The sequence below is a fragment of the Centruroides vittatus genome, unplaced genomic scaffold, assembly GCF_030686945.1.
Source record: "Centruroides vittatus isolate TY-2023 unplaced genomic scaffold, ASM3068694v2 contig_1416, whole genome shotgun sequence".
NCBI classification, from domain to species: Eukaryota; Metazoa; Arthropoda; class Arachnida; order Scorpiones; family Buthidae; genus Centruroides; species Centruroides vittatus.
Genome location: NW_027120889.1, coordinates 114,881 through 138,330, shown reverse-complemented (window position 1 = coordinate 138,330; position 23,450 = coordinate 114,881). Strand labels below are relative to the sequence as shown.

General features: G+C 29.9%; 2 protein-coding genes across 2 annotated transcripts; one reads left to right on the top strand and one right to left on the bottom strand.

Moving 5' to 3' along the window:
* The first annotated feature begins 1,476 nt into the window (after positions 1–1,476).
* LOC136968194 (ferritin heavy chain-like) lies at positions 1,477–13,244 on the top strand. Its single transcript, XM_067262167.1, has 5 exons — positions 1,477–1,733; positions 6,278–6,390; positions 9,621–9,767; positions 9,859–9,987; positions 11,374–13,244. The coding sequence occupies exons 1-5, from the start codon at positions 1,676–1,678 to the stop codon at positions 11,524–11,526; spliced, it is 600 nt and encodes a 199-aa protein (XP_067118268.1). The 5' UTR covers positions 1,477–1,675; the 3' UTR covers positions 11,527–13,244.
* Positions 13,245–13,881: 637 nt separating this feature from the next.
* LOC136968219 (protease-associated domain-containing protein 1) lies at positions 13,882–21,785 on the bottom strand. The gene is made up of 5 exons (XM_067262200.1): positions 21,641–21,785; positions 19,374–19,486; positions 18,285–18,394; positions 14,924–15,091; positions 13,882–14,854 (listed from the first exon to the last, which is right to left on the bottom strand). Exons 1-5 carry the CDS (start codon positions 21,744–21,746, stop codon positions 14,734–14,736), a joined length of 618 nt encoding a protein of 205 aa, XP_067118301.1. The 5' UTR covers positions 21,747–21,785; the 3' UTR covers positions 13,882–14,733.
* Positions 21,786–23,450: the final 1,665 nt, after the last annotated feature.

The following is a 23,450-nucleotide window of genomic DNA, read 5'->3' as shown; positions in this document are numbered from 1 at the left end:
TTATCAGGTGTAGTATTTCAGTGAAATACTAACTTATAATGAAGGGAAATTAGGTATTTGTTAACAAATTCGCCTTCTAATAGTTTTAAATTACTCCACTTCATGTCAACATTTTGAATATTGATAGAATTTTTTAGTCTTAATAGCGACACCTGTAGGTCTAAAATCTATATCTCTTTGAACACATTTTAAATTACATTTTTAAAATTTAGTGCGTGAATCAGAATCCGGGATATAAATCATTTCATCTAAAATCATTATTAAAGAAGCAAGATAAAAATATAATTTATTAAATAATTTTCTCCCAATTTCCAAAATGCCGTTTACTGATTGAGGCGACACCTGCGGAGAATGTATAGTTCTATCCTCTAGTATAGAAAAAGAGATAAAAATTACTACTGCGACCCGCATTTCTAGTATTTTCATTTGTGATAACAAAAAATAAATTAAGGTCAATATTTTCAATATTTTTAATTTTTCTTTTTTCCAATTAATTCAAAAATTCTCACAAAAACAAAACTTTCCCACAAGTTGGCAACAATGTAACAGAAAAAAATAGATATATCACATGATTTAATAATTTCAATTTTTCCTGTTGAATGGCGCTCCGTATTTTAAATACATGTTTATGAATTATTTTAAAAAGTATGAAAATATTTTTAAAAATAAACTTGAATTTCGTTATATGGATTTAGTGACAATGAAAATTTTATTATTTCTGAAAATCCTGAATTAACTACTTTTCATTGATTTGTATGCATAATTAAGAATACACTAAATTAAATTATAAAATATTGTATTGAATCAACATTCCATCGAGCATACAACTAGTTTCTTATTGAAAGCTTAATGTTTTTCATGATAGAAAAATATCTTATTCAAATTTTTATAACCATTAAAAAAACAATTACAATAGGGTAAGATTAATTTTAAGAATTTAAATCATATAGATAAAATTAGTTAAATAATGGACGAGTTTCAGTGATTAGTGACGCCATCTATCTGTAAACACATAAACTATATAATGAGGGTTGTAGTCATGGCTGCCACCATTATATAACACTAGCAAAGATGTAATATTTCATTTTTTTTTTCTTAAAAATAAAGAGCTAAAAATTTGGCTAGCCAAAATAATGAGAGATTAATTAACTTCCCAATTCTCATCGAAAATACCTAATCCGAAGCATGTAATATGATCATCAAAAAATATTTATATCTTTTTTAAAGAACTCTTTAGATTTTTTAACGAATATTTACATTATTTTTTATATATATTTTACAAATACTTGTAAACAATTCGATCAAAACGTAAATTATATAATCTTTCCGCTATGCGACGCGACGGGTTAAACGTAACTATCACGTGACTCTTAATGCCATCGATACAGAAGAATTTATTTAATATGCAGCGATTCGATTGGCGTATTTTCTCACGTGAACCCCACTATATAACGCCGATCGACGCTAGGTGGCCTTCATATTAATCACGTCATTTGTTTTGTTCACTTCTCAAGCCTTCTGTACCAGTGAGTGCAAAGGCTATCTATCTTTAAATATTTAGACACAGTTATGTTGATATAAAAACGATAAAATTTATAGTACAAAGTCATAATAGCTGCTTAAAGTAACCATATATATACATTGTTTTCCTCGGAAGAATCGTTTTTTCCCCGCTATGTTTACTGCAGCTGTCATTTTCTGTTTGTTTGCCGTGGTTGCTATAGGAAAGGAGAGTATGTACTTGTTTTCTTGCCTTTTATGACGTAACAATATGAAGTAATTGTATTGATTTGTTACTAAGTAACTGTATTATGTTAAGGAATTTTTATACTGAAGCTTTAATTTTAAATACTGTTTCAATTGTACATTTCATTCCATTGTAGAAATATACATATAAATTATAGAAGAAGCAGCAAGAAGAAAGCAATGGGTTTCTTGCTGCTTCTTCTATAATTGCTTAGACAATAATGGGCTGCAAGAAACCCATTGTTTTCTATGCAATCATAGAAAACAATGGGCTATGCATAGAAACCAATTGGCTGCAAGAAACCCATTGTTTTCTTCTTGCTGATTCTATAATTGCTAAGAAAACAATGGGCTTCTTGCTGCTTCTTCAATTGTATATTTCATCCCATTACAGAAATATACATATATATTATGATTTAATGATGTGTAAATATTAATTTAATCTAAGATTAATTCTAACAGGTTGCAGTTGAAAAATCAATAATTATACCTAAACTGTTGATCAAAATTAAGTGTGCACCGTAAATCTGATTAATTTATCACCGCGTAGGACTTAGTATTGCAATAGAACTGATTGGTTTTTCTCGATACTGGCACGTTTGATCTGTAGTGGCGTCTCTCGCTATTTGCGAAAGATGGGAATGATATCTTGACGATACCTATGATAAGTTACGAAATTAAGATGCGATTTTTTTTTTTTATCGCCGTGTGGTAGGATGATATCTCGCTTTCCGACCATCTGGTTAATAAGCCATATAAGTTTGTTTGTTTAGGATTGCTTTGAGTGATGAATCGTCCGTCGTTTGACACGATATATCTTAGGCAGGGGTGTTGAGAGATGTTGCAGGGTCCAGGAGAAAAATTTACGCTGTCCTTTATGTTTAAATTAGTATGTAAAAAAGCAAATTGTGGGATGATGTCCAGGCCCCTGTGAATTCCGGGTCTGAGAAATTTTACCCCATCATCTCCCCCCACTGGTCTTGACCTTAGGAGAGATGATATCATCTAGTCATGTGAGAAAAGATCATAAAATGCTTTGCTAACTTCAGTTTTTTTTGCACTTTTTTTAGTTGAGATCAAATCGACCTGCTGATCGAATTAATGTTGAATATAGAAACCTCGAGGGGGAGAGAGAGAGAGACAATTACATAACTATTTTATAATAAAAATTTATAAATTTTAATGTTAATTTTGTGAATTAAATTATTTTTCTTCGAATGTTTTCAGGTTTTTATTACTACTAGCAGGCAACCCACAGGATAAGGTATTGAGTAGAAAAAGTTATTTAGAATTAAAAATTGGAATTTAATGTCTATCAAAAGTTACTTGTTATTTGGATTATGTGAAATATATTCATGCTCTCAACACCAACTGCAAAAATGGATTATAAAATTTCTTTGTTTACCATATAAAACAGTAAATCCAATAAAACCAGAGTCCCGATTAACATGAGAATAAATGAGATACGACTTTGACGTAACGACACAATGATAGATTATATAATAGTTACGAAATGATCAGTGGACACTTACAGAATGCAGAAAATTTATGACAAATATATTTATCAGGGCCACACGTTCCTTTCGTAAACTTTACTTGTCGGCAAATCTGAACACAGTTGTTGCAAAAAATTTTCACGTAAACTCCCTGTACAGAATAATAGAAATTTTAGAACGTTGGAGCCTAATGTCTCCTGAATGGATTATCAGATTCAATAACAAAAAAACTTATTGCACTTCTACACACCCACCCCTGTCTATCAACACCTAATTCATTCAAATCTAAGAAATCTAAGAGGAGTTCAGCTAACAAGAATCTCCTTAGTGTAATATATGTATATATAGTATAAGTTATTACGTAGACTACGAGGTTACGGTGAAAAGTTCGGATTAAAATTACGGTAAATAAAAGGACAAAAATGGCTAGACATACTCAAACAGAAAAATCTCAGTTGTACGTTATTACAGAAAAATTTATTGCCATTACGCTTCGTTATTTAAGCCAACCCGAAAACTCCATTTTAAAAGTCGTGTTCATTTTATAAGAAAATAAATTTTTTAAACTATAACATTTAATATAAGCTCGTGCCCCACCCTGGAAATATTTATTAATTTGTGTAAATTTAAATGTGAGAAGATGAAACTTCATGTTCTATAAATGAATGACAGAATAATTCATATGGTTTTAATTTTAGATATTATTATTTGGTTTTATGAAGATAAAAACATCGGAATGCACTGAGATTCTTTGATAACTTTATAACATAATTAAATATTTACTTAAGTAGATTACGACGGAATTATTTCTAACAAGTTCATAGGCTAATACGGTGATTAAGTATACAAAAGACATCCCGATTTTTATAAGAATACTTTAATTTTAATAGAAAATACTAGGTGATTTTCTTTCTAGAATCAAGATAATTTCTAGTTAAAAATTACAGAATTCGGCCTAAGAAGCTCGGATAACTGGCAGTTACAGGTTTGAATCCTAATTTGAGTCGTCATCCGTAATTTCCTAAATACAAAATTAATTTCTAATTAACATTAATATTAGCACAGGATGATGACTTAACTGCCAAAATTATAGGTCAAATTCCGCATTTTAATTAATTAAAAATCATCTTAATCTTAGCCGTAAATTATCCACCTTTTTGACTTGCTTGGTTATAGTAATTGAGATAGGATTAAAGTAAAAAGCATTTTAAATCCATAGAAAATAAATTTAAATCCGAAAATGTTGAAAATTAATTAAGTCTTTGCAATGTAGTTTGGTCCCTCTAACATTTCTTTTTTCTGCTCTCGACGCTAACAACCTAATTAAACGGTTGTCGCCATCGTAAACCTTTCCTTAATTTACTCCAAAATTAATTGATGCGTCTTTCGAAGCTTATAAGGAAGCCAATTAATTTTTATCGACTAAACTCCGCCGGGATCAATTATGTATCGAATGGCACGCCGACGCTTGCTAAAATTTTTATATTTTAATAATGTAACGTTCGTACGACCGTAACTTTATTTTATTAATTATCTAAACTTAGACCAACTTTATCAAACTACGTTTATTTTGACATGGTTCATTTTCTTAACTACTAATTAAGTTTGATTAATTAATTGTGATTACAATACCCTAGTCCGTACATTACATTGTATTACGTATTAAAATTTAAAAAAAATTAGCAACGAAATCTCTTTTATAACATGTAAATTTGTTCATTTGCGATAGATAAATAGGTAAATAAAATGACAGACGTGAAATTATTTGCTCGCGTGTGATTTTTGTAACAAAACGTACTGTCGAATAAAATGTAAATGTGAAAAATCTGACCCCTCCAGCCGAATCTGTGGAGAAATACATACAAAACATGTCTTATCTTCTCTCTCTTATCCCAATTTACTTTGTGTTACTCTGAGTCTGTGTACTTTGTGTACTTGATAAAAGTACTTAAGACGGCATCTCAGATATGAGTAAGCATTGTGATTGCAGGAATTCCGAACAATTGCCACAATATCAGGCCGTAATAAAGTAATTTTAATAATTAGATATAAAGTAATTTAACTAGTGGTAGGCAGTTAGGCTGCCGTCTTCTGATTAAAAATTGGGTTTGCGGATTTATTGATTATAAGAATTAAAAAATAAGGAAAAAAGAACTAAGCTTGAGGAGAAATATGACACAGTCGTATGTTTTGTTATTCAATTAACGGAATTTTAAATATTTTACGATTTATATAATATTAACTAACTGTTAACGATTCGTATTATGAAACTTCAGAGGACAATCAAACATTGCTCGAAAGATTATAATTAGTAGAAATCATTAAAATGGATCTATTAATTGACTTAAATTTATGAATATTTTATTAATTTATATAACTTTTTAGATTAATTATATATTATTCAACTGTGCGAATGTTTGTTTATAGTTAAAAAGTTATTTTCTTGTTAAATTTTTATCAAAAATTTATAAAAACCATTGAAAAGAATGCATTTATAAGAAAGTCATTCGAATTCGTGATATTAAGAGATTTTAATTAAGATCTATTAATTTTGTCGAGGACGTAATCAAATTAAAATATTTCGTTTTATAGAGGAAGAGTATTTAGTGTACAATAACAATATAATTCTTCAGATACATGCTAATATAAGAAAAATATTAATGTATTTTTAGAAATTATTTTAATCATTATGTAAGGCTGTTGGATTAAAGCCAAAAAATTATTTATGTAATTAAGTAAAGCACTTCTTAAAAACAAAAAAATAATTGTTAACCTTCTTTATCATGCATTCACTCACTATTCGATACATTTGGGATTAAGTTACAAGTCATTAAAACTATCAACAGATTTCTTTATCTGAACGAATTATAAATATTTACTTAACGGAAATCTTTGAAATTTTTAATCAATGTTTAATTTGTACGATCTTATCAAAAGGTCTGTAGATAACGTAGGCCTTTTTCTTTTATAATATAATCAGATATTTTTTTTATTTGTAGCTGTAATTTATCTGTTTTTACTATTTGAAATTACAGATAATGAAGTGAAGCCTTCCAAGAATCATTACCACTTACACGGACAGTGTTTGACCGGTTTAAGAAATCAAATCGACGAAGAAATGCACGCTAGTCTTGCCTACATGGGCATGGTTTGTATCTAAAATTTGTATATACAAAGTTCTACGTTGATGATAATTCGTTAGAATTGTGTACGTGCAAAATCAACCTCTGTTTTTAAGCTGTCTCGCTTGAAATTTATTGGTTTTTTTGATTGTAGTTTTCAAGATTTTTGATCAATTTTTAACTTTGCATTTACATTATTGTAATAAGTTATCAGAAATACAACTACATAAACATAGATATACAGTACATTAATGGATAGGTTTATGAATATGCTATATGTAATATGCACACAGACAATAGTGAGGTTGAGGCCGAAGTTTTAAATGCAAAAACGTGTGTCAGACATTCAGCGCCACTTTCCTGTAAGCCTAGAAGTTTGACAATGGCGTTTGGAAAGTCAGTGGATTCATGCTTGACATACCAAATGCCATTGTCGAACTTCTAGGCTTATGGGAAAGTGGTGCCAAACGTCCGACATAAACGTTTTCGCGCCGAAAACTTCGGCCTCAACCTCGCTAGTATTATGATATAACATCCTCTGGATATTAAAACAAACAAACTTTACCACATGCAATCAATACATATAACACAAGATATCAAGATATTGGCTAATTGTCTTACACTCTTAGTAGTGTATAATATATTATTACATAAGTAAAATAAGTAGTAATAATATAAACATCTTACTATGCTATAATTCAATAAGTAATATACTATTTATGATACTATAATGATATATTATGGTTTATGGAGAGAATATTTGAAAGAGAATGAAGTATTTATGAAGTATATATCTATTGTCATGATTTATAACTCTATTTGAGAAATAGTGGCATAAGTCTGCTAGGTGGCAATGTAAGGAACTGAGTCCGAACGTTATTTTTATTTTATTATTATTTCTGTTTTATTATCTTTTGTTTGGGGTTTATGTTTATTTAGGACGAAGGTTCCCCACCACTCTCTTGTTAGTAATGAAAAATGAAGATAAAACAACTCACAGAGAAATAAGCGCCGTAGGAAAAATCTTGCGCAAGTGCGCAAGATTTTTCCTACGGCGGAAGTAACAGTCTGCAAAAAAAAAAAAAAGAAAAAAATGGCGGGGGGAGTCCCCACAATCACTAGTAGAGAAATACTTGATAAACTGTCTTAAACATCCCAGAAAATTATGATAAATATTTTGTAAACGGTTTATAAGCTTTGTCGGAAACTTAAAGCTGCCAGAAAAGAAAGTTAATGTTAGCAACTAAGTATGTAAATAAGGGGAGTAGCCCAGCTCAAGTGTGACGTCACCTCACAGTATAAAACCCGTACGTTAACCGAAGAAGGAGAGGTGATTTCCAAACCGAGGTGAATTCCAAATCGAGTCGACTGTGAGAGCGAGGTAGATTCGAAAGCGAAGTATTTTCTGATAAAAGTCCAGATTGATAATTGGATGATCCATGGTGCTAAAGAGGAGTTCGATTGACGATTTGACGATATCGAAAGTATTGAGGAAATAGTTTTCTTCGTATAGTGAGGTGACGGATAGACGTTTAATTAGTAAGAGATTTTGTTCATAGTTTCTAAGTATTTGATTGTCGAATTTCAAAGGGGAAATTAGTATTAAGTTAAGCTAAGTAGCTGAGTTTATTGTCGGGTTGACTTGTTGATTTTCGTTAATAAATTTTGTTTGGATTATTAACATTTGTACGTAGTACATTCTAGTTGCTAATTAAATATATTTGAACTTTTGATCTGACTTGATATTTATCGTTATTATTACTAATTTTTCGGTGCACGCTTAAAAGCCCAGGCCTGGCAAACTAATCTCGAATCCGCGTAAAGTACCCGTTAGGTTAACGGAAGTTTCACCGACCGTAATTATAGTCGGTTTCCTAAGATACTAAAATTAAGTACTTTACAGCAAAACATAATTTAATAATTCTTTAATTTCCTGGCTGTTGTATATAACAGAGGGAAAGTATGGTGATGGGTCAAAAATGACCCCAAGATTTTTACGTTTTTAGACTTAGAACACCTTGAAATGTCAAGAAATGCAAAAAAAATCAGGGATAATTTCTTTGTTTGTGTGTGGGGCATGATTTTGTTCACCCTCTTTGACGCTTAATAACACCTGTGCTTTTTATTGAAAATTTCTGAACTTTTGCAGGGAGGTTTGTTTGTTAGGGAGATTGATGCTGTTAAATTTTGGTAGTTAAAGGTCAAGGGGGTAGGAGATAAAGGAGGTCGTGTGTATCTCCAGTAAGTTTATGTAATGTAATTATGATAATTAATGCTTCTAGTTCATTAAATAACAATTTATTAATTGTGACTATAATCTATTAATAGGACTTACATTGATTCAAATTTTGGATGAAATTAGAGAGATTGATTTAGTCTATTGCTTCAAAAGAATAAACTTCGCCTTGTTTAAATTGTTTAATGCAGTTTTTATAGCTTCTTTGTCTATCAATTACTGTAATTTCTATTAGCAAACATGAATGCTAATAGTTGTCAAGTGATTAAGCATTTTCAAAATGTTTAGTCACTTAATAAAATGACTTCTTTACAGTTATTAGTGTTTGTATTTACTAGTTTTTGATAGTTTTTATGTTAATTTTCCTACATGTATACAGATTTTGCCCAGTGAAAAATATAAATGCAGTAACTAAGTCACAACTTTTTTCAGCAACAAGTCTTAAGTGCGAATGCACAGGTCAAATCTGTGAATACTTACTATCATAAAAATTATAGTGTAGTGATGGTGTCGAGTTATACCTACGACGACTTATGCGGACTCGACTGTATTTCCATTCTAACTAAGTTTTTAATGCATTTTGATATTTGCGATCCGATTATGCTCTGTCCTATTTAATTTTGTCTGTCTCATATTACAAACTATTGACTATTCTTATCTATTCAAGTTCACTTACTAATCTTCTGTTTTAATAGAATGTTTGTCCTGTTTATCTCATTGTTTCCAGATCACAAATCAAGAGGCTGGCTGATTCTATCAGCCTCTTGGCAGGCATATTTTTACGAACGTTCTGTACATTTGTACCTTAATCTATCAAATGTAAATAAGATATATTTTAATATGACAACTTCCTTCTATTCTATTTTTGACTAGATACTATGGAACATTATTAGCTGGAAATTCATAAATAACAAACAATTATTTATTGTAAAATGAAGAAAATTCTTTTTATCACTGCTGTTTTTCTTTTATTATTTTTTGTGAATAAATATAACATTAATATATAAATTTGAATTCCAGTCAGCTTATTTTGACAATAATAAAGTTGGTAGAAAAGGTTTTGCCAAGTACTTTTTGGAAAATTCTAAAGAAGAAAGAGAACACGCTCAAAAACTGATTGATTACATCAATAGACGAGGTGGCGAAATGGGTGCGTTTAACATCAAGGTATGCTTTTACATAATTACAAAATTATAACAAAGTCGTACACAAATTTATAATATTTTAAGTAAATATATAATAATTTTTTAAAACATAGATGCCATCTAATTATACTTGGAGGAGTGGTTTGGATGCAATGGAAGAGGCCTTGAGATTGGAAGAATCTGTAAATAACAAATTACATCATTTGCATGGTTTAGCAGAGAGACCTTGCAAAGATCCACATGTAAGCAACAAATTTTTAAACTTTTAAAATATAGATCATTTATTATTAACTTTTTTTAATACAATAATGGATACACTTGCAATTTTAGTAAAAATAATTTATTTACTAAATTATAAATAAAACAATTGTTGTGACAGCCGGTAAGAGTCGAAATTGCCATAGCTCGGAATTAATTCATTCACGATATTTCATCAAATGCAATCAAATGTTCCAAAAGTGACATTTAGAATTTTCTGAAAACATCTAAACAATGAATGGATTATTTGGATGTCGTCGGCCTTAAATTCAAGTAAATTTACCGTACTTGAATGTAAAGTCGATGACACTTTAGCTGATTTTTCTTGTAAGATAAGTCTGAAAATATGTTGGTAAGAAATTGGTTCAGTACTTTTGGTAGAGTAAAGTAAATTATATATCACTGCAGTTGAAAACAACTTCACTTTCCATGTTAGGCTCTTCTGAATCAACGTGGATTTGATGCTCACGTCTTCCAAGATGCAATCATTCCCAGTGCCATTTGAAACATCGAAAATATAACACTTCTTTAAATATGCTGCACATATCCTGGATTTTCATCCAAGTACAGTACTTACGAGGTTTAAGCACACCCTCCATGCCGCCGAAACTTTATTCGATTCTCTAAAGTTTATCGCTTGTCCTCCTTGGTTGGTCTTGTGTATGTGCCATGCTTCTGCCTACTTAATGTGTCAATTGTCATGGATCTTTTGGATTATTTCTGCCCATTCCCATAATCTTTCCCTTCACTAAGTAAATAGAGCATTTTTATTGCCGACCAAGAATTGTGAAAAGAGTTGTACTAGAGGTTGTTAATTATGACATATTACATCACATTTAAGATGCTCCTTATTTTCAAAGATATTAAAACCCGATAAAAGATGTCGTATGTTTGAGTAAATACAGTATATCAAATGTTAATTATAAAAATGAAGTAAGTAGAAAACAGTTTTAAGTGATTACATGAAAAAAGTTTGTTTTTTGATTGGACTTATTTACGATTAGTGAAATGACAATTAGTAATTTCCAAATTACAGAATTTTTTGGTAAATTACGTACAAAATAATAATTTTACTTTGTTTATAATCAGTGCTAGATTGCTCATTAGGCACCTGAGGTACATTTCTAAGAGCTCCAGCTCTGAGGTCCCAAAATCAGGGAAAAAATAAAGGAATTAAAAGATAGTAATAACAATAAAAAGAAATCATAGAAGTAATTACCTGTTATTTATGTTCGTAAGGTTCTGATTTAATATTTCAAGTAAACAACATGAAAACGGTCTTTCTTGTTTTAAAATGTTGAGTTATAGCTATAAAAATGCCTTTTGTAAATTCAAAAATGTGAATTTCTAACCAAGTTATTTATTTCTAGCTGATGGACTTCTTGGAAAATGAATATTTGACTGAACAGGTGGAGTCTATTGACGAAATAAATACTTACGTCACAAAGTTGAGACGCATGGACAGTGGAATGGGAGAATATTTGATAGATCGTGAACTCTCTGGTGAAAAGTTGGAACTGTAGTTTTTCTCTTCTTGGTGCATTGTTAGTATGATATATATTTAAAAGAATTCTTTCTCATAAGATTTAATATTTCAAAATTACTCAATTTTATTTTTTGAAAAAAATTTTTATTTACATTTAATTTCTTTTATCATCATTTATGTTCAAAAAATGTATTTTTCTTATAAACATTCCTATGATGAGAAATATACAGCTCATTCTTTTTCACCCTATACTTTCCATAATTCTGTAAGTTATCACATACGTACGAAAATACCTCATAAGGTTTCTTAACGCATATCAGATACAAAAAAGCATTCAAGTCATTTTATTCCTAAGTTTTGCCAAAGATCTATGTATCGGTACTCCTGTAAACAGCAAAACAAGAGTATATTAAGTTTTTTTTTTTCCACTTAACTCAATTATGTGAAAATACAAATTTTAATTCATATAAATCCTCACTCACTCTTTCTCTATATATTTTTAATTAGCAAACTTTCTAAAATTTTTAGATAAATTGTAGCACAATGCTCCATATACAATATTAGATAGATAAAAATGTATTTGTAAATGTACAAATATATATATACACATATATACACATAAATATATTTGTTTAACGCTACTTATCGTTCACATATTTCCTAATTGCCTTCATAAAATTAAAATATAAGTGATGATATCTTCGGTCGTATAATTTGTATCTAGTTTATATTTTGATTCGTTCACTCGTTCGTAATCTAAACGTTGCGTTGCCAATCTTTTATTTTAAAAAATGTAAAACACTACTTACAAGTTAGTAATAATTTACTAAAAGTGTAAAGATTTTACTCTTAAGAATTTTTTAGTCTATAAAATATTTTTTAATAATGAATAATACATAAATTTATTTGATTCTTTAATTATCGTGTGTTAGAAAACTATCAAGCTATTCAGAAAAATGAAAAATTGCATTAAAGTTAGAATTCTGTCTACCAATTTCTGCCAATAACAAATTGCAGATCAATCATTACAAACCGTTCGGTGAAAATTACGTATCGATAGAAACAGCCGAGAATACGAGAAAAGTACAGAATTGCCACGGATTTCCGAACGTTTCAAATCTTATGTGATAAATTAGTTACGAATATCAAAACTTCGAAACGGTAAGAAAATATTTAAAATATTTTGAACAAATTTCCGAGCCATCAATTGTTAATTAAACGCTTAATACACATGAGAGAGATTCAAAATGATTTTGTCGCACGTAAAAAAAATATTTGTAAATTCATGTAACATTCCTTTTAGGGAAAAAATGAAGTAACAATTCAAAAAGGCTTTTATATAATAGTTTTTTTAGACAATTTTCATTTTATATTATTTGAAATTAAATATGTAGCTGAATTTTTAAGTTCATATTGATATTTTAACAATGAAACAGTGTTTTGATTTTTGAAGAGAGTCAAATTATTTAAATAAAATATTTTGGCAATACTCCATTCTAAAAATCTGCACAATTTTGTCACAGTGTACTTCAAATATATACTCTGCTGTTAATAGCAAATTATATTTTATCAATTTTTATGTATTAAATGAGACTCAAATATACTCTTAATCTAATTAATGTGTATGTGAATGTTATAATTTAAATTTCATTTACTGAGAATAATGTTAATATGTAATTTGATACAAATTTACATAAACTATCATTAGTGTTGATTGTATCTTGTTCTCTTGAAGAATAAAAATTAAATATTAAATATAGTTGTTTTTTAAATAACACCGTAAACTTAAAAATACTTTTTGTGTTATGTTATTGAAGCACGCAAGGCCATAACATTGTAAATTCCATGTTTTTTTTAAATACATTTTATTGAAGAAATGAATTCTAAACTCGCTGTTTCCTGCTTCAAGAAGTATTGTGGCGATATAATAGCTTAAGTATGCAGCAAAAATTCAAACATTATTTTCTACAACTTATGTATACGAATAGTTTTTTCGTGTTGAATTTAGTAAAAATTAAAACAAGAAACTGGCTAACGACACGTCGAAACTAATTTAACCAAATATTTCCGATATATTACATTTACATCAATTCCAGAAGCTAAATTAAGTATATAATTATAAATTAGCATATGTATACGAATAAATAATTGTGATTTACTGACATTTTTTTTTTCTCTCTCGTCTCTTGTATGTGGCCCGCGTCAGTTTGAAAGTTTTAAAATGCGGCCCTTACGTAGAAAAAGATTGCCCGTCCCCGTTTTAAGTGACTCGCGCCGTAAAGATTTTGTAATTTGGCACAAGCGCAGGAAAATTTTTTTTAAACAAATCTTCATTTTATATAAGTTATTGACAGAATAAACTGCTAAAGAGTTATAACTTAAAAAACACTAAAACAGTTTGAAACTGGCAAATTTTATTTGGTATAAAAAGTACTTTATACAATTTACAGTACATATTGTACAATTTCTTGAAAGGAAATATATAGTCATAAGTTCCTTTAAAAGACTTTTCTAAATTTTATAAATTTATTAACTAAATTCATTTGAAGTGCATTCGGTAAATCAGTTTATAACTTTAAACAGTACGCTTTGTAAGAATTAAAAAACATTTTTAACTATTCAAAAATTCATCTAACACATGTTGAACTTTTATAACAAATGACTAGTAATGAATACAGTGTATTTATTAAAAGAACATTTTTTTTTTTTTTTCCTTTTAAAACTGAGATGACAATTTAAGGAAGATGCAGTTAAAGTTATTTTTCTGCAAATTTCTACACCAAATTACTTTTTTTACACTGCAGTCTGTGTAAGTGTTAAACCAATCCGTAGGATTTATAATTCAAATACATTTACTCCTTCATATCTAACAGTTTTTCCTACTAAAACAGACTTTAGAACTTAATAAAAGCAATTACAGTAATTTATTCTATTAACATAACAGATGTCATAGAATTTAAACATTTAAAAATATTTTTGTAATTTTATCAATAAAGCAAAACTTTCGAAATTACTCTGATAAAATGTACTGTAACTTGGCAATGTGAAACTAACAAAATAGAAATAACAGTAATGTACTTTTGTTATGTCTTCTTTCTTTGCATAAATATCTATTTTAACATTTATCCATTTATCAAAATAACCATATGCAAACACAACATACAAAATTTAAAAAAAACCAATGAATTAACATATTATATCCGCTTTTCCTCCTTCCAAAAATCTTACGGATTTTGACGAGTATTTACCAAAGTTGCCAAGGCGGATGCCGTTGCCGATGAAGAGGTACCGTCGTAATGTTGACTGGAATATTTATTATTGCACGAGACAGTCCGTGAGCTTGTAACCTTTGTCTGATCATGTAACTAATTACAAATGTTTGATAATTAATTTAATGGTTTCCGATATCAGTATACCTACCGGTAATTACTTACCCATCTTTTCCTAATAAAAATACGGCGGGAATGCTACAGTTTCTTTTTGTGTTGTCGTCGATCATGTCTATGTACTGGTCGTCATTTTTTATGTCGTTGTCTGTAATGATGAGTGCAAGAATTCCGACTCTTTCTGCTTGTACGCACTTTGTTAAAAAAGAACAACTCCTAAGAATAAAATTTCAAAATAAATTGAAATTCCAAATTAAACAACTAAGTAATTTAGTAACCATTAGCCTGAAATGCTTAGAATTCTCAAGGAATTTTGTATTTATGTAGAAAATTAACATGAAATATTTTCTAAACCTAGAAGAGACGGTCACATAGTCTACAGACAATGTCATCCGCATGCTGTTACAGCAATGGTGCAAGTATATTTGTATGAATTTAGAAATACAAAATTTAAAAAATATTTAAATATAATATTTTAATAAACAAAATTCATACCATTTTTTTGTACAACCAGAAACAATGTAAATTATTATTAATTAATTACATATTATTTCAGTTTAAAATACATTATAAAGTTGTCTTAGATTTGCTTGACAATAAATGTTAAAAATAAAACAAAACAAAAAAAACCAGGAGCGTATCATGTATTTGCAGTCCTTTCTCAGCTGTTATAACATGGGAAAGTATTGTAATCGTCTAAAACTTTTACTTCTTTGTTACTTTCCTGGTAGTTTTAACCTAACGTGGGTTACATTCCAGGCTGTTATAATATAATATATTGTAATTGTGTCACATTTGACCCTGTGGATTTTTGGAATCATGATGTTTTGACGTCTGAAGCCGAAAAAAGTCAAAAAATAGATAGCATGACACACCACTGTGTTCTGGGTAAGGGCAATTACCCGGGGCATTAAACCAATCTTTTATAAGAAAATTTTCCCAAAAGAAATACAAAGAAAAAAAATATCTGAAGTGAACACTGTACATGAGGGCCCCAAGAAGCTATAACACACCACTGCTGGAATATATATATATATATATATATATATATACTAGCAGGTGGGCCTGGCATTGCTCGGGCAAAATTAACGATGGTGAAGATTAAGATTGTTACATTATAGTCAACCTTACCTGTTTTCACAGAATGCAAGAATTGGGTCCCCCTGTTTCCAGACTAATTAGAGAATTTTTAAATGGGTCTAAAAATATGTTCGATTTCCCGCAAAAACGAAAAAAAACTGCATCTGCGTCTTGCACGTCGCTTTCTCTTAACAATTCCATTGTTACGTAACACTTTTATTGTCGATGGAAGTGTTAAGCCTTATTCCTGTCCCTCTCCCCGTGGGGAGGAATTTCGAAAAATCCCTTCTTAGTGTGCATTCTCGTGACGTACCCTAACTGTGTACCAAATTTCAACTTTCAACTCCTTACCGTTTGGGCTCTGTGCTGATTATTATTATTATTATCAACTCGTCTCAATTATATATATAGATATATATGTATGTACGTGTTTGCCCCTCTAATATTGTAGGATGGGTTAAAGATAAAGAAACGAAATCTGGCATGATAACTTGTATATAAGGGGCATTTATGCTATTAAATCTTAGTGGTTGAAGTTTGGGAGATGAGGAGGTAGAGGGATCACGTGCCGTATCTCAAATAGGAATTAGAAATAGGAATCAGAGTTAATGAAAATTTTAATAATAATTGACATTTACAACAATTTTTAAAAATCCTCCCTACTGTCGAAATTAAGCCTTTTGCCTTTTTTGTTATAATTACTAACATAAAACATTTTTATAATAAAATCTTACAACAGATGGCACCACACACAAATTTATTTATTATAATTAATAATATAAAAGTTATATTTTTTAATAAAATCTCACGATAGCCAGGAAAGTTATGCAACTTGTTGCTGGATTTTTTACAATTACAAAGAAAATTTAATTTTAATTGATAAATTTTGTTGTAAAAATTAAGCATTAATTAATAAAATATAGTGTTCGAAGTCTTCAAACTGAATAGTGAAAATAAATAATTAAAAGATGATGTTATTTTAGTTAATTTAATTATGTTAAAATTATTTATTCTAATAATAATGAGTTAAAGCTAGAAATACTGGGTTGTCTGTAAGTAACATATAGTAAACCCTCAATTTAACGGACTAATCGGGAAAAACGGATGTCTTCTATTGCCGAATCTCCACTAAACTGCTTCGTTATTATATTTATATCGAGTCCGAAGCAACGTCCGGTAATTAATGTGCCGTCAAATAAATTAACCAATCCCTCGAGGTCGCTCAAAAGTTTCCAACGTGGTCACACTCGCCAGCAACCAGGTTGGGAACTTCTGGTCTGAAAGGTGAAATTCTTGATTGAAAAAGTAGATCGATATGATCTAAATTATCCAATAAATAATACATTTGACTGCCTGTTTCTAATCTCATAAGTGAGAAAGAAATTTTCTATGTGAACAGAGGAAACAGACTGGTGTAAACTGTCATATCTAGAAAAAGAAATAAGCATGTTGATTACTCAAATGTGAGATAGCAGCATATTAAGATAATATTACTGATCAAAATTTTGTTCTCTATGGATAAATCTGATCCTCGGTGAGGTCGGTATGCTAAGATGAAGGTTGAAGAACATCTTGACCTACAGTATGTATCCCTGATAATTATGAAAACCCTATAAAAAAACATCCTAGTCTTCTTATTTCAATGTTCAGCGTGAACTTGAATAACAAAACATGCTTCGTGAAAAACAGCAGAATGTTGAACTCACATGCACCGTACATCTAGTGATGTCATGATGTCACATGGCAAGTTCAGATAGGGCAACAGGAAGTGATGTTGAATGCAGTTTTCATGCAATGCTTGCCCAGCATTTCTAAATTGGAGATTTTTTTATCGACTGACGGGATTTTGGGATGACATTTTTTCACTTTAATCTTTTTTCAGTAGACTGCTTTAGTCTACTGAAAAAAGACTCCAAATCGATAAAGCTACCAGCATATACATTAATTAGTAAGTAAATAAAACAGATAGAGGAAAAAATTTAAAACAAAAAATGGTTGAAGATTTTTTTAAAATTTTCCAGAGCAACCCCTGTATATATATATTTATATAAAATGAATAATATTAAAAAAAAAATAATATTTACAAAATCATCATCATGATTTAAGTCGTTTCTTGGTGCTTATCAATGAAAAGGTTTTATATTACAGAATCCTATGCCATGACATTACAGTATGATTATCTGTATTTACCGCAAATTTCAATAAAGTCTGTTTCGTTATCATCTTAAAATTCTGTATTTCAGTATTTAATCAACTCTTTTGTTATCATTATTTAACTAGAAATTACCGTTTCAGACTGCAAAAACAAAATTGCCGTTAATAAACTTACCCTCTTTCTACTAAGGCAACGTTGTTCTGCAAATCATATTTATTGATGGGTGGACTACACCCATGATGAGGTTCTGCAAGAACTAATCCAACATTCCTTAGACTTTCTCTCTGGAAGATAAACATTGAATAATTCAATAATTTGCAGAATGTCAATTTAATTAAATCAAGCTGATTTTAGGACTGAAATAGTTGCTTAGAAGAATCAAAATTATAGTATAACCCCAATTATCCAGGTAATGTGGACTGTTGCTAATTTGGATAACTGAAAAATCTGGATAAAACAGACACTCGTAACTCTTAATCTAAACTGACTATGTTAAGTTATGATGATTTAAAGAGATTTATATCTGATAACATATAAATCTCTTTATAACTCTTTTTTCATATCCTAGTGATTTTAATTGTGACAATATTTCTTATACAGTTAACATACACTGGCATGCAAAACTTAAGCAATGATGTAATTTTTAAGCAGCCAGCCATAAAATTGTAGAAAAGGAATTGTTGCGATCAGTACAATGAACACCCAATTCGATAGAAAGGTGAAGTAAAAATGTGCCTTCACATCACCTATAACGTGAGGGCATGCAAGATGCGTGCATTGCAAGACTACAATAAAAAGGCTTTGATTCCATACTGTATGCATTCTATTAATTTTTGCACTAGTATGATTCTTCATCCTTTAAGTACAAAATATTCTCTCTGCATTTTGAATTTCGTGTCTCCTGGGTGATTTCTTGCGGAGTTAAGACAAAAAAAAAAAAAAAAAATCATTGCTTAAGTTTTGCACACCAGTGTATGTATAACAGTTTTGAGAATAAAAAATTGCATTACTGTAGTTACATTTTAACACAAATAGTTTGTCTCATATTTAAGTTAAAATGATAAAAAAATAACGGAAACAATCCTTTTGTAAGACATATTACTGTTTTAAACTTTCTTCAAAAAGTCCTTTAGAGTTAAGAAAAGTAGTGCATTCACTTACAGGTTTCCTTCAGATAATGCAAAACCTTGGTTAGTTGGGGTTCTACTATATACAAAAACAGATAACACTTAACAATTCAATTATTCTGTAAGCAATACTTACAAAAGGCACTCCAAAATTTTGGGCTGGTCTTACTTTAAAAGTATATCTAAGATAATCAGGTTCAGTTATTTCAAAAAACAAGTCATCTTTTACAGAATGGTTTAGTCTTGAACCTGAGAATAAAAACTTATATTAAAATAACTTTGATTTCAACATTAAGCATTGTTTCATAAACATAAATCGAAATTTATTAATTAATATATATGTAGAATATCTGTTAGCTTTTTCAAACAAATTGAAAAAGCTAACAGATTGACAAATATAACAAAATGTAATATAAAAAATGGAAGAACCGACTGCTTTCAATGGGAACAAGTTCATGATTCTTAACATAATTCTTACTTTGTCTTATAATCTATTTTGAAATGGACCGAAATTAAATTTAATAAACATTATGGATTATTAACAGAGGATATAAACATTTTAATCATGAGAAAAAATTAATGCAATTAATTAACGGTTCTAATATTAACTAATTCTAAGCTCTTCATCCCTATCTTCAACCCTCGTGTAGTGAAAATAAACTCTTTTAATTAGGACTTTGAAGGCCAGTAACTAGTAACCAAAAGGTCACATGAACTAGCTGGGATATAAAGCAGGTGAAAGGTTGACTTCTGTAAACTTTATTATAAATTTGGCTATTACTTAAGCAAGACTATAATAGAGGATTTCTTATACCCTAGCATGATTGCTATCCATCATATTCAAATAAGCTCTTCATCTGTATCTTCAAACCTTCTTACACAACAGCCAAATTTATACTAAGGTTCTTTAAGTATTACTTCAAAAGTTAGGGTGGGACCATGCAGATGCGAGCAAGTGAATTTACCAAGTGAGCGAGAAGAGGTGAGACACGATAAATATCAAACCCTGTCAGATATGTGCGAGAACCAGAAATTTGCCTTGCCATATTTCTCGCTTGTGCATGGTTTTCCTTTGCGAGAACTATATCGCTCGCAACCTCTCACTCACTACTAAATTTGCATCTGCATAGTTGTACCCTTAAGTTTAGCCAATAAGAGGATGCTACAGCTGTTAAAAACATTAACTGAATACTTTATATAAAAAAAATATAGTCCTTTTAACTATAAAGAAACATACACACTACTTTAATAGGGCAAAATTAGCAAATTTTTATATAATTTTAAAAACAAAGGATTATTTATTTTGTTTACTTATATTTACATTTGAATTTTATGTTGATGTGGAGAGGAAATAAGATACTAATTGTAAATAAAATTAAATAAATACAGCGAGACCTTGTTTACCACGTCCTCGCTTAATGCTGATTCGATATAACGCACGCTGCTCAAAGACTAAAAAAAGCTCAAAATTTACACCGATCCAAATTATCGCGGCATTTCACGATTTATATATAATACAATTATTCTCGAACACAAACCGATCGGCAAAAGGTGGCAATTCATCATAGCACCGTACTTCCCCCGAATCTGTGTTTGTTTGATGCATTTGTTTTTGTATATCGTGTTTGTTAGCAGTGAAACAGCGTCCACGCTATCAATACAATTCGAAGTGCTGCGTAAAACATTATTAATTTACCAACAAATGATCTAGATTTTGAAAGGAGCGCAAAAGCGAGACGAGGCATTTCGGATGCAATCTCCTGCTACCGAAATTTGTTCGACAACAGAAATAGACAGCAACAAATGACTTCACCACAAAAATGAACTTTATATTTCTGTGTGCATATGTTTGTATTATGTAACATATATTGTTATGCAAGTTAATATAAAAATAACTTAGAATTAAAGTAAAATCTGTTTATTTTTGGTCGCACATTTCCCTTTCCCTATTTACTATGTTTTAAAATGATCTCGTTTAACACTGTTTCATTTAGCACTTTGTCATCTAGTAATGCATCCTAAGCATAAAACAAGGTACCGTAATAGTTTAAAATAATATAGCCATAAACAGCAGCACATTATAGCTTCGTAAGGCCCAGGCAAATTTGAATTAGGGGATCCCATGTACAGTGTTGACTTCAAACATTTTCTTATAAAAGATTGCTTTGGGGCCTCCAGATGGTGGGAGGCCCCAGGCAATTGCCCTTTTTGTCCATAGGATAATTGATGTAGGAATTGATGTTGTCTACAGGATATTTGTGTAATTGACACGGTTTATAAATCACATTACCATTATTATTATAAAATTTTATGTATCAATTTCTCACTAACAAATCATTTTTAATTTTCAAATTCTACATTCGTCGATCTCTAACAACGATGTAAATTTAACCAAATACTCACATAAATATCCCGAAATATTCAATAAAAGACAAAATAACTGCAGTTTATAAATATTATGGAGAAACACGTGTACCGAAAACCACGTTCTTCCTTCGACCATTCCCATCTATAAGAAACTAACAGAATGACTCACGTTTACGATAATTCCGACTCCTTATTGGTTAATAATTATTACAATTTTTATTACAAACTAAAATTCTTTAAAATAATAATAATAATATAATTAAAATTAAAATTTTATTATTATTATTATTATTATTATTTGCTTATATTTTCTGAAAATTTTTAAATTTTATATTTAATTTATGACCAATAATCGAAGCGAATCCTTTTACTTGTGTTAATTATTAAATTTATTTTAAAATTTTATTTCGTTTATTTTTGTTTCTAAAAGATTTGTTATTTAAAGCAACTTATTTTAAAATTAAAAATAATAATGATGACGCTACTTAGTTTAAAATTCATTAACACGCCCGCCATTTTCTTTTTAGTCAAACATTTCTCAAATATAATCGCTGTGTAATGTAGTACGAGTGTTAATGCGCCATTTTGGAGTGTTGTTTCACGTTCGGGTTGGCGCGAAAGTTTTCATTATTTTGCTTTGTTTTGTTTCGTTTCGGATACGTCAGGCCCATTCCTTCACGCCAGGCTGCTCATTGTGGCCGAACTCATAACAGATGTGAAAAAAGTTCTTTTTAATGTCATAGAGAGGTAATAACGTTCGAAGTTAGAATCATAATTCGAACGATTCTAACTATTAACGTTCTAGAGTTCGAACATTAAACTCGAGAGAAATTTGATCCTGAGTTCGAACGATGCTTCTGCATTTGAGTTTCACTGCTTTTTTCGCTTTATTTTTGATGTATTTAAAAATATATATAACCCCATCTATTAACCATAGCATCGAAGAAGAGAGTGGAAGCAACGAAGCCTAAGAGGATTGAAGTAAAAAAGGAATTTTCGCCAATAAGTCTGTATACGCGTGTGGCGGATCAGGCGGCCATGTTTAAGATGCCGAAGTCGACTGTGTGCGATTAATATATTCAATTTTCATTTTATTAAACAGTATTTACTATTTAATTTATTATTTAGTATATTTAGATGTGTTATTTTTATCTTAAATTACGTGTATTTGCTGTTTAAGTTTATCGAAATAGGTATTGTTTAGGGGTCTGGAAACGGATTAATTCAATTTCCATTATTTATAACTGAGAAAATTTACTCGGACTTATCTGAATTATCCGGATATAGTGTATTATAAATCCGAACAATTCAGAATTATGAATATAACTTATTATATAAATATATTTATGTTTATTAGAGGCATCGATGGAGCATTATTCGTGTTTGTCTTTTGTTGGTGTTCGATATTTCTCGCATTTTAAATTAATATAACTGTGTTATAAATGTTGGATTATATGTTTGTTTGTGAATTAAGCAGATTGTAATTCGTACTCAATCTCACTCGACTTGACAGAAGCCATTATTTGCATAATGTCGTTGGAAAGTAATCTGCAATGGAAATGAAGAAAGAATGGAAAAAATGAACGTAATTTTTGAAAGAGGCGTTCCATTCCAAATAGAGCTTAAAAACGTGAAAGTTATTTAGTAAGCGCACTAGTCTCGCTCTGTTACGTAATTTGCATATCCTGAGAGTATTTTCTCTGTAGGCTGCGAGTGTGCTGGTCAGCTGCGTAATTGAAAATTATATCGAACAAGTCCGAAATGTGAGATACGATACAGCATCTGAACAATGGAAGAAAACAGAAACAAATGCCTCGTCTACTAAATATTTTTTTACGAGTCATTC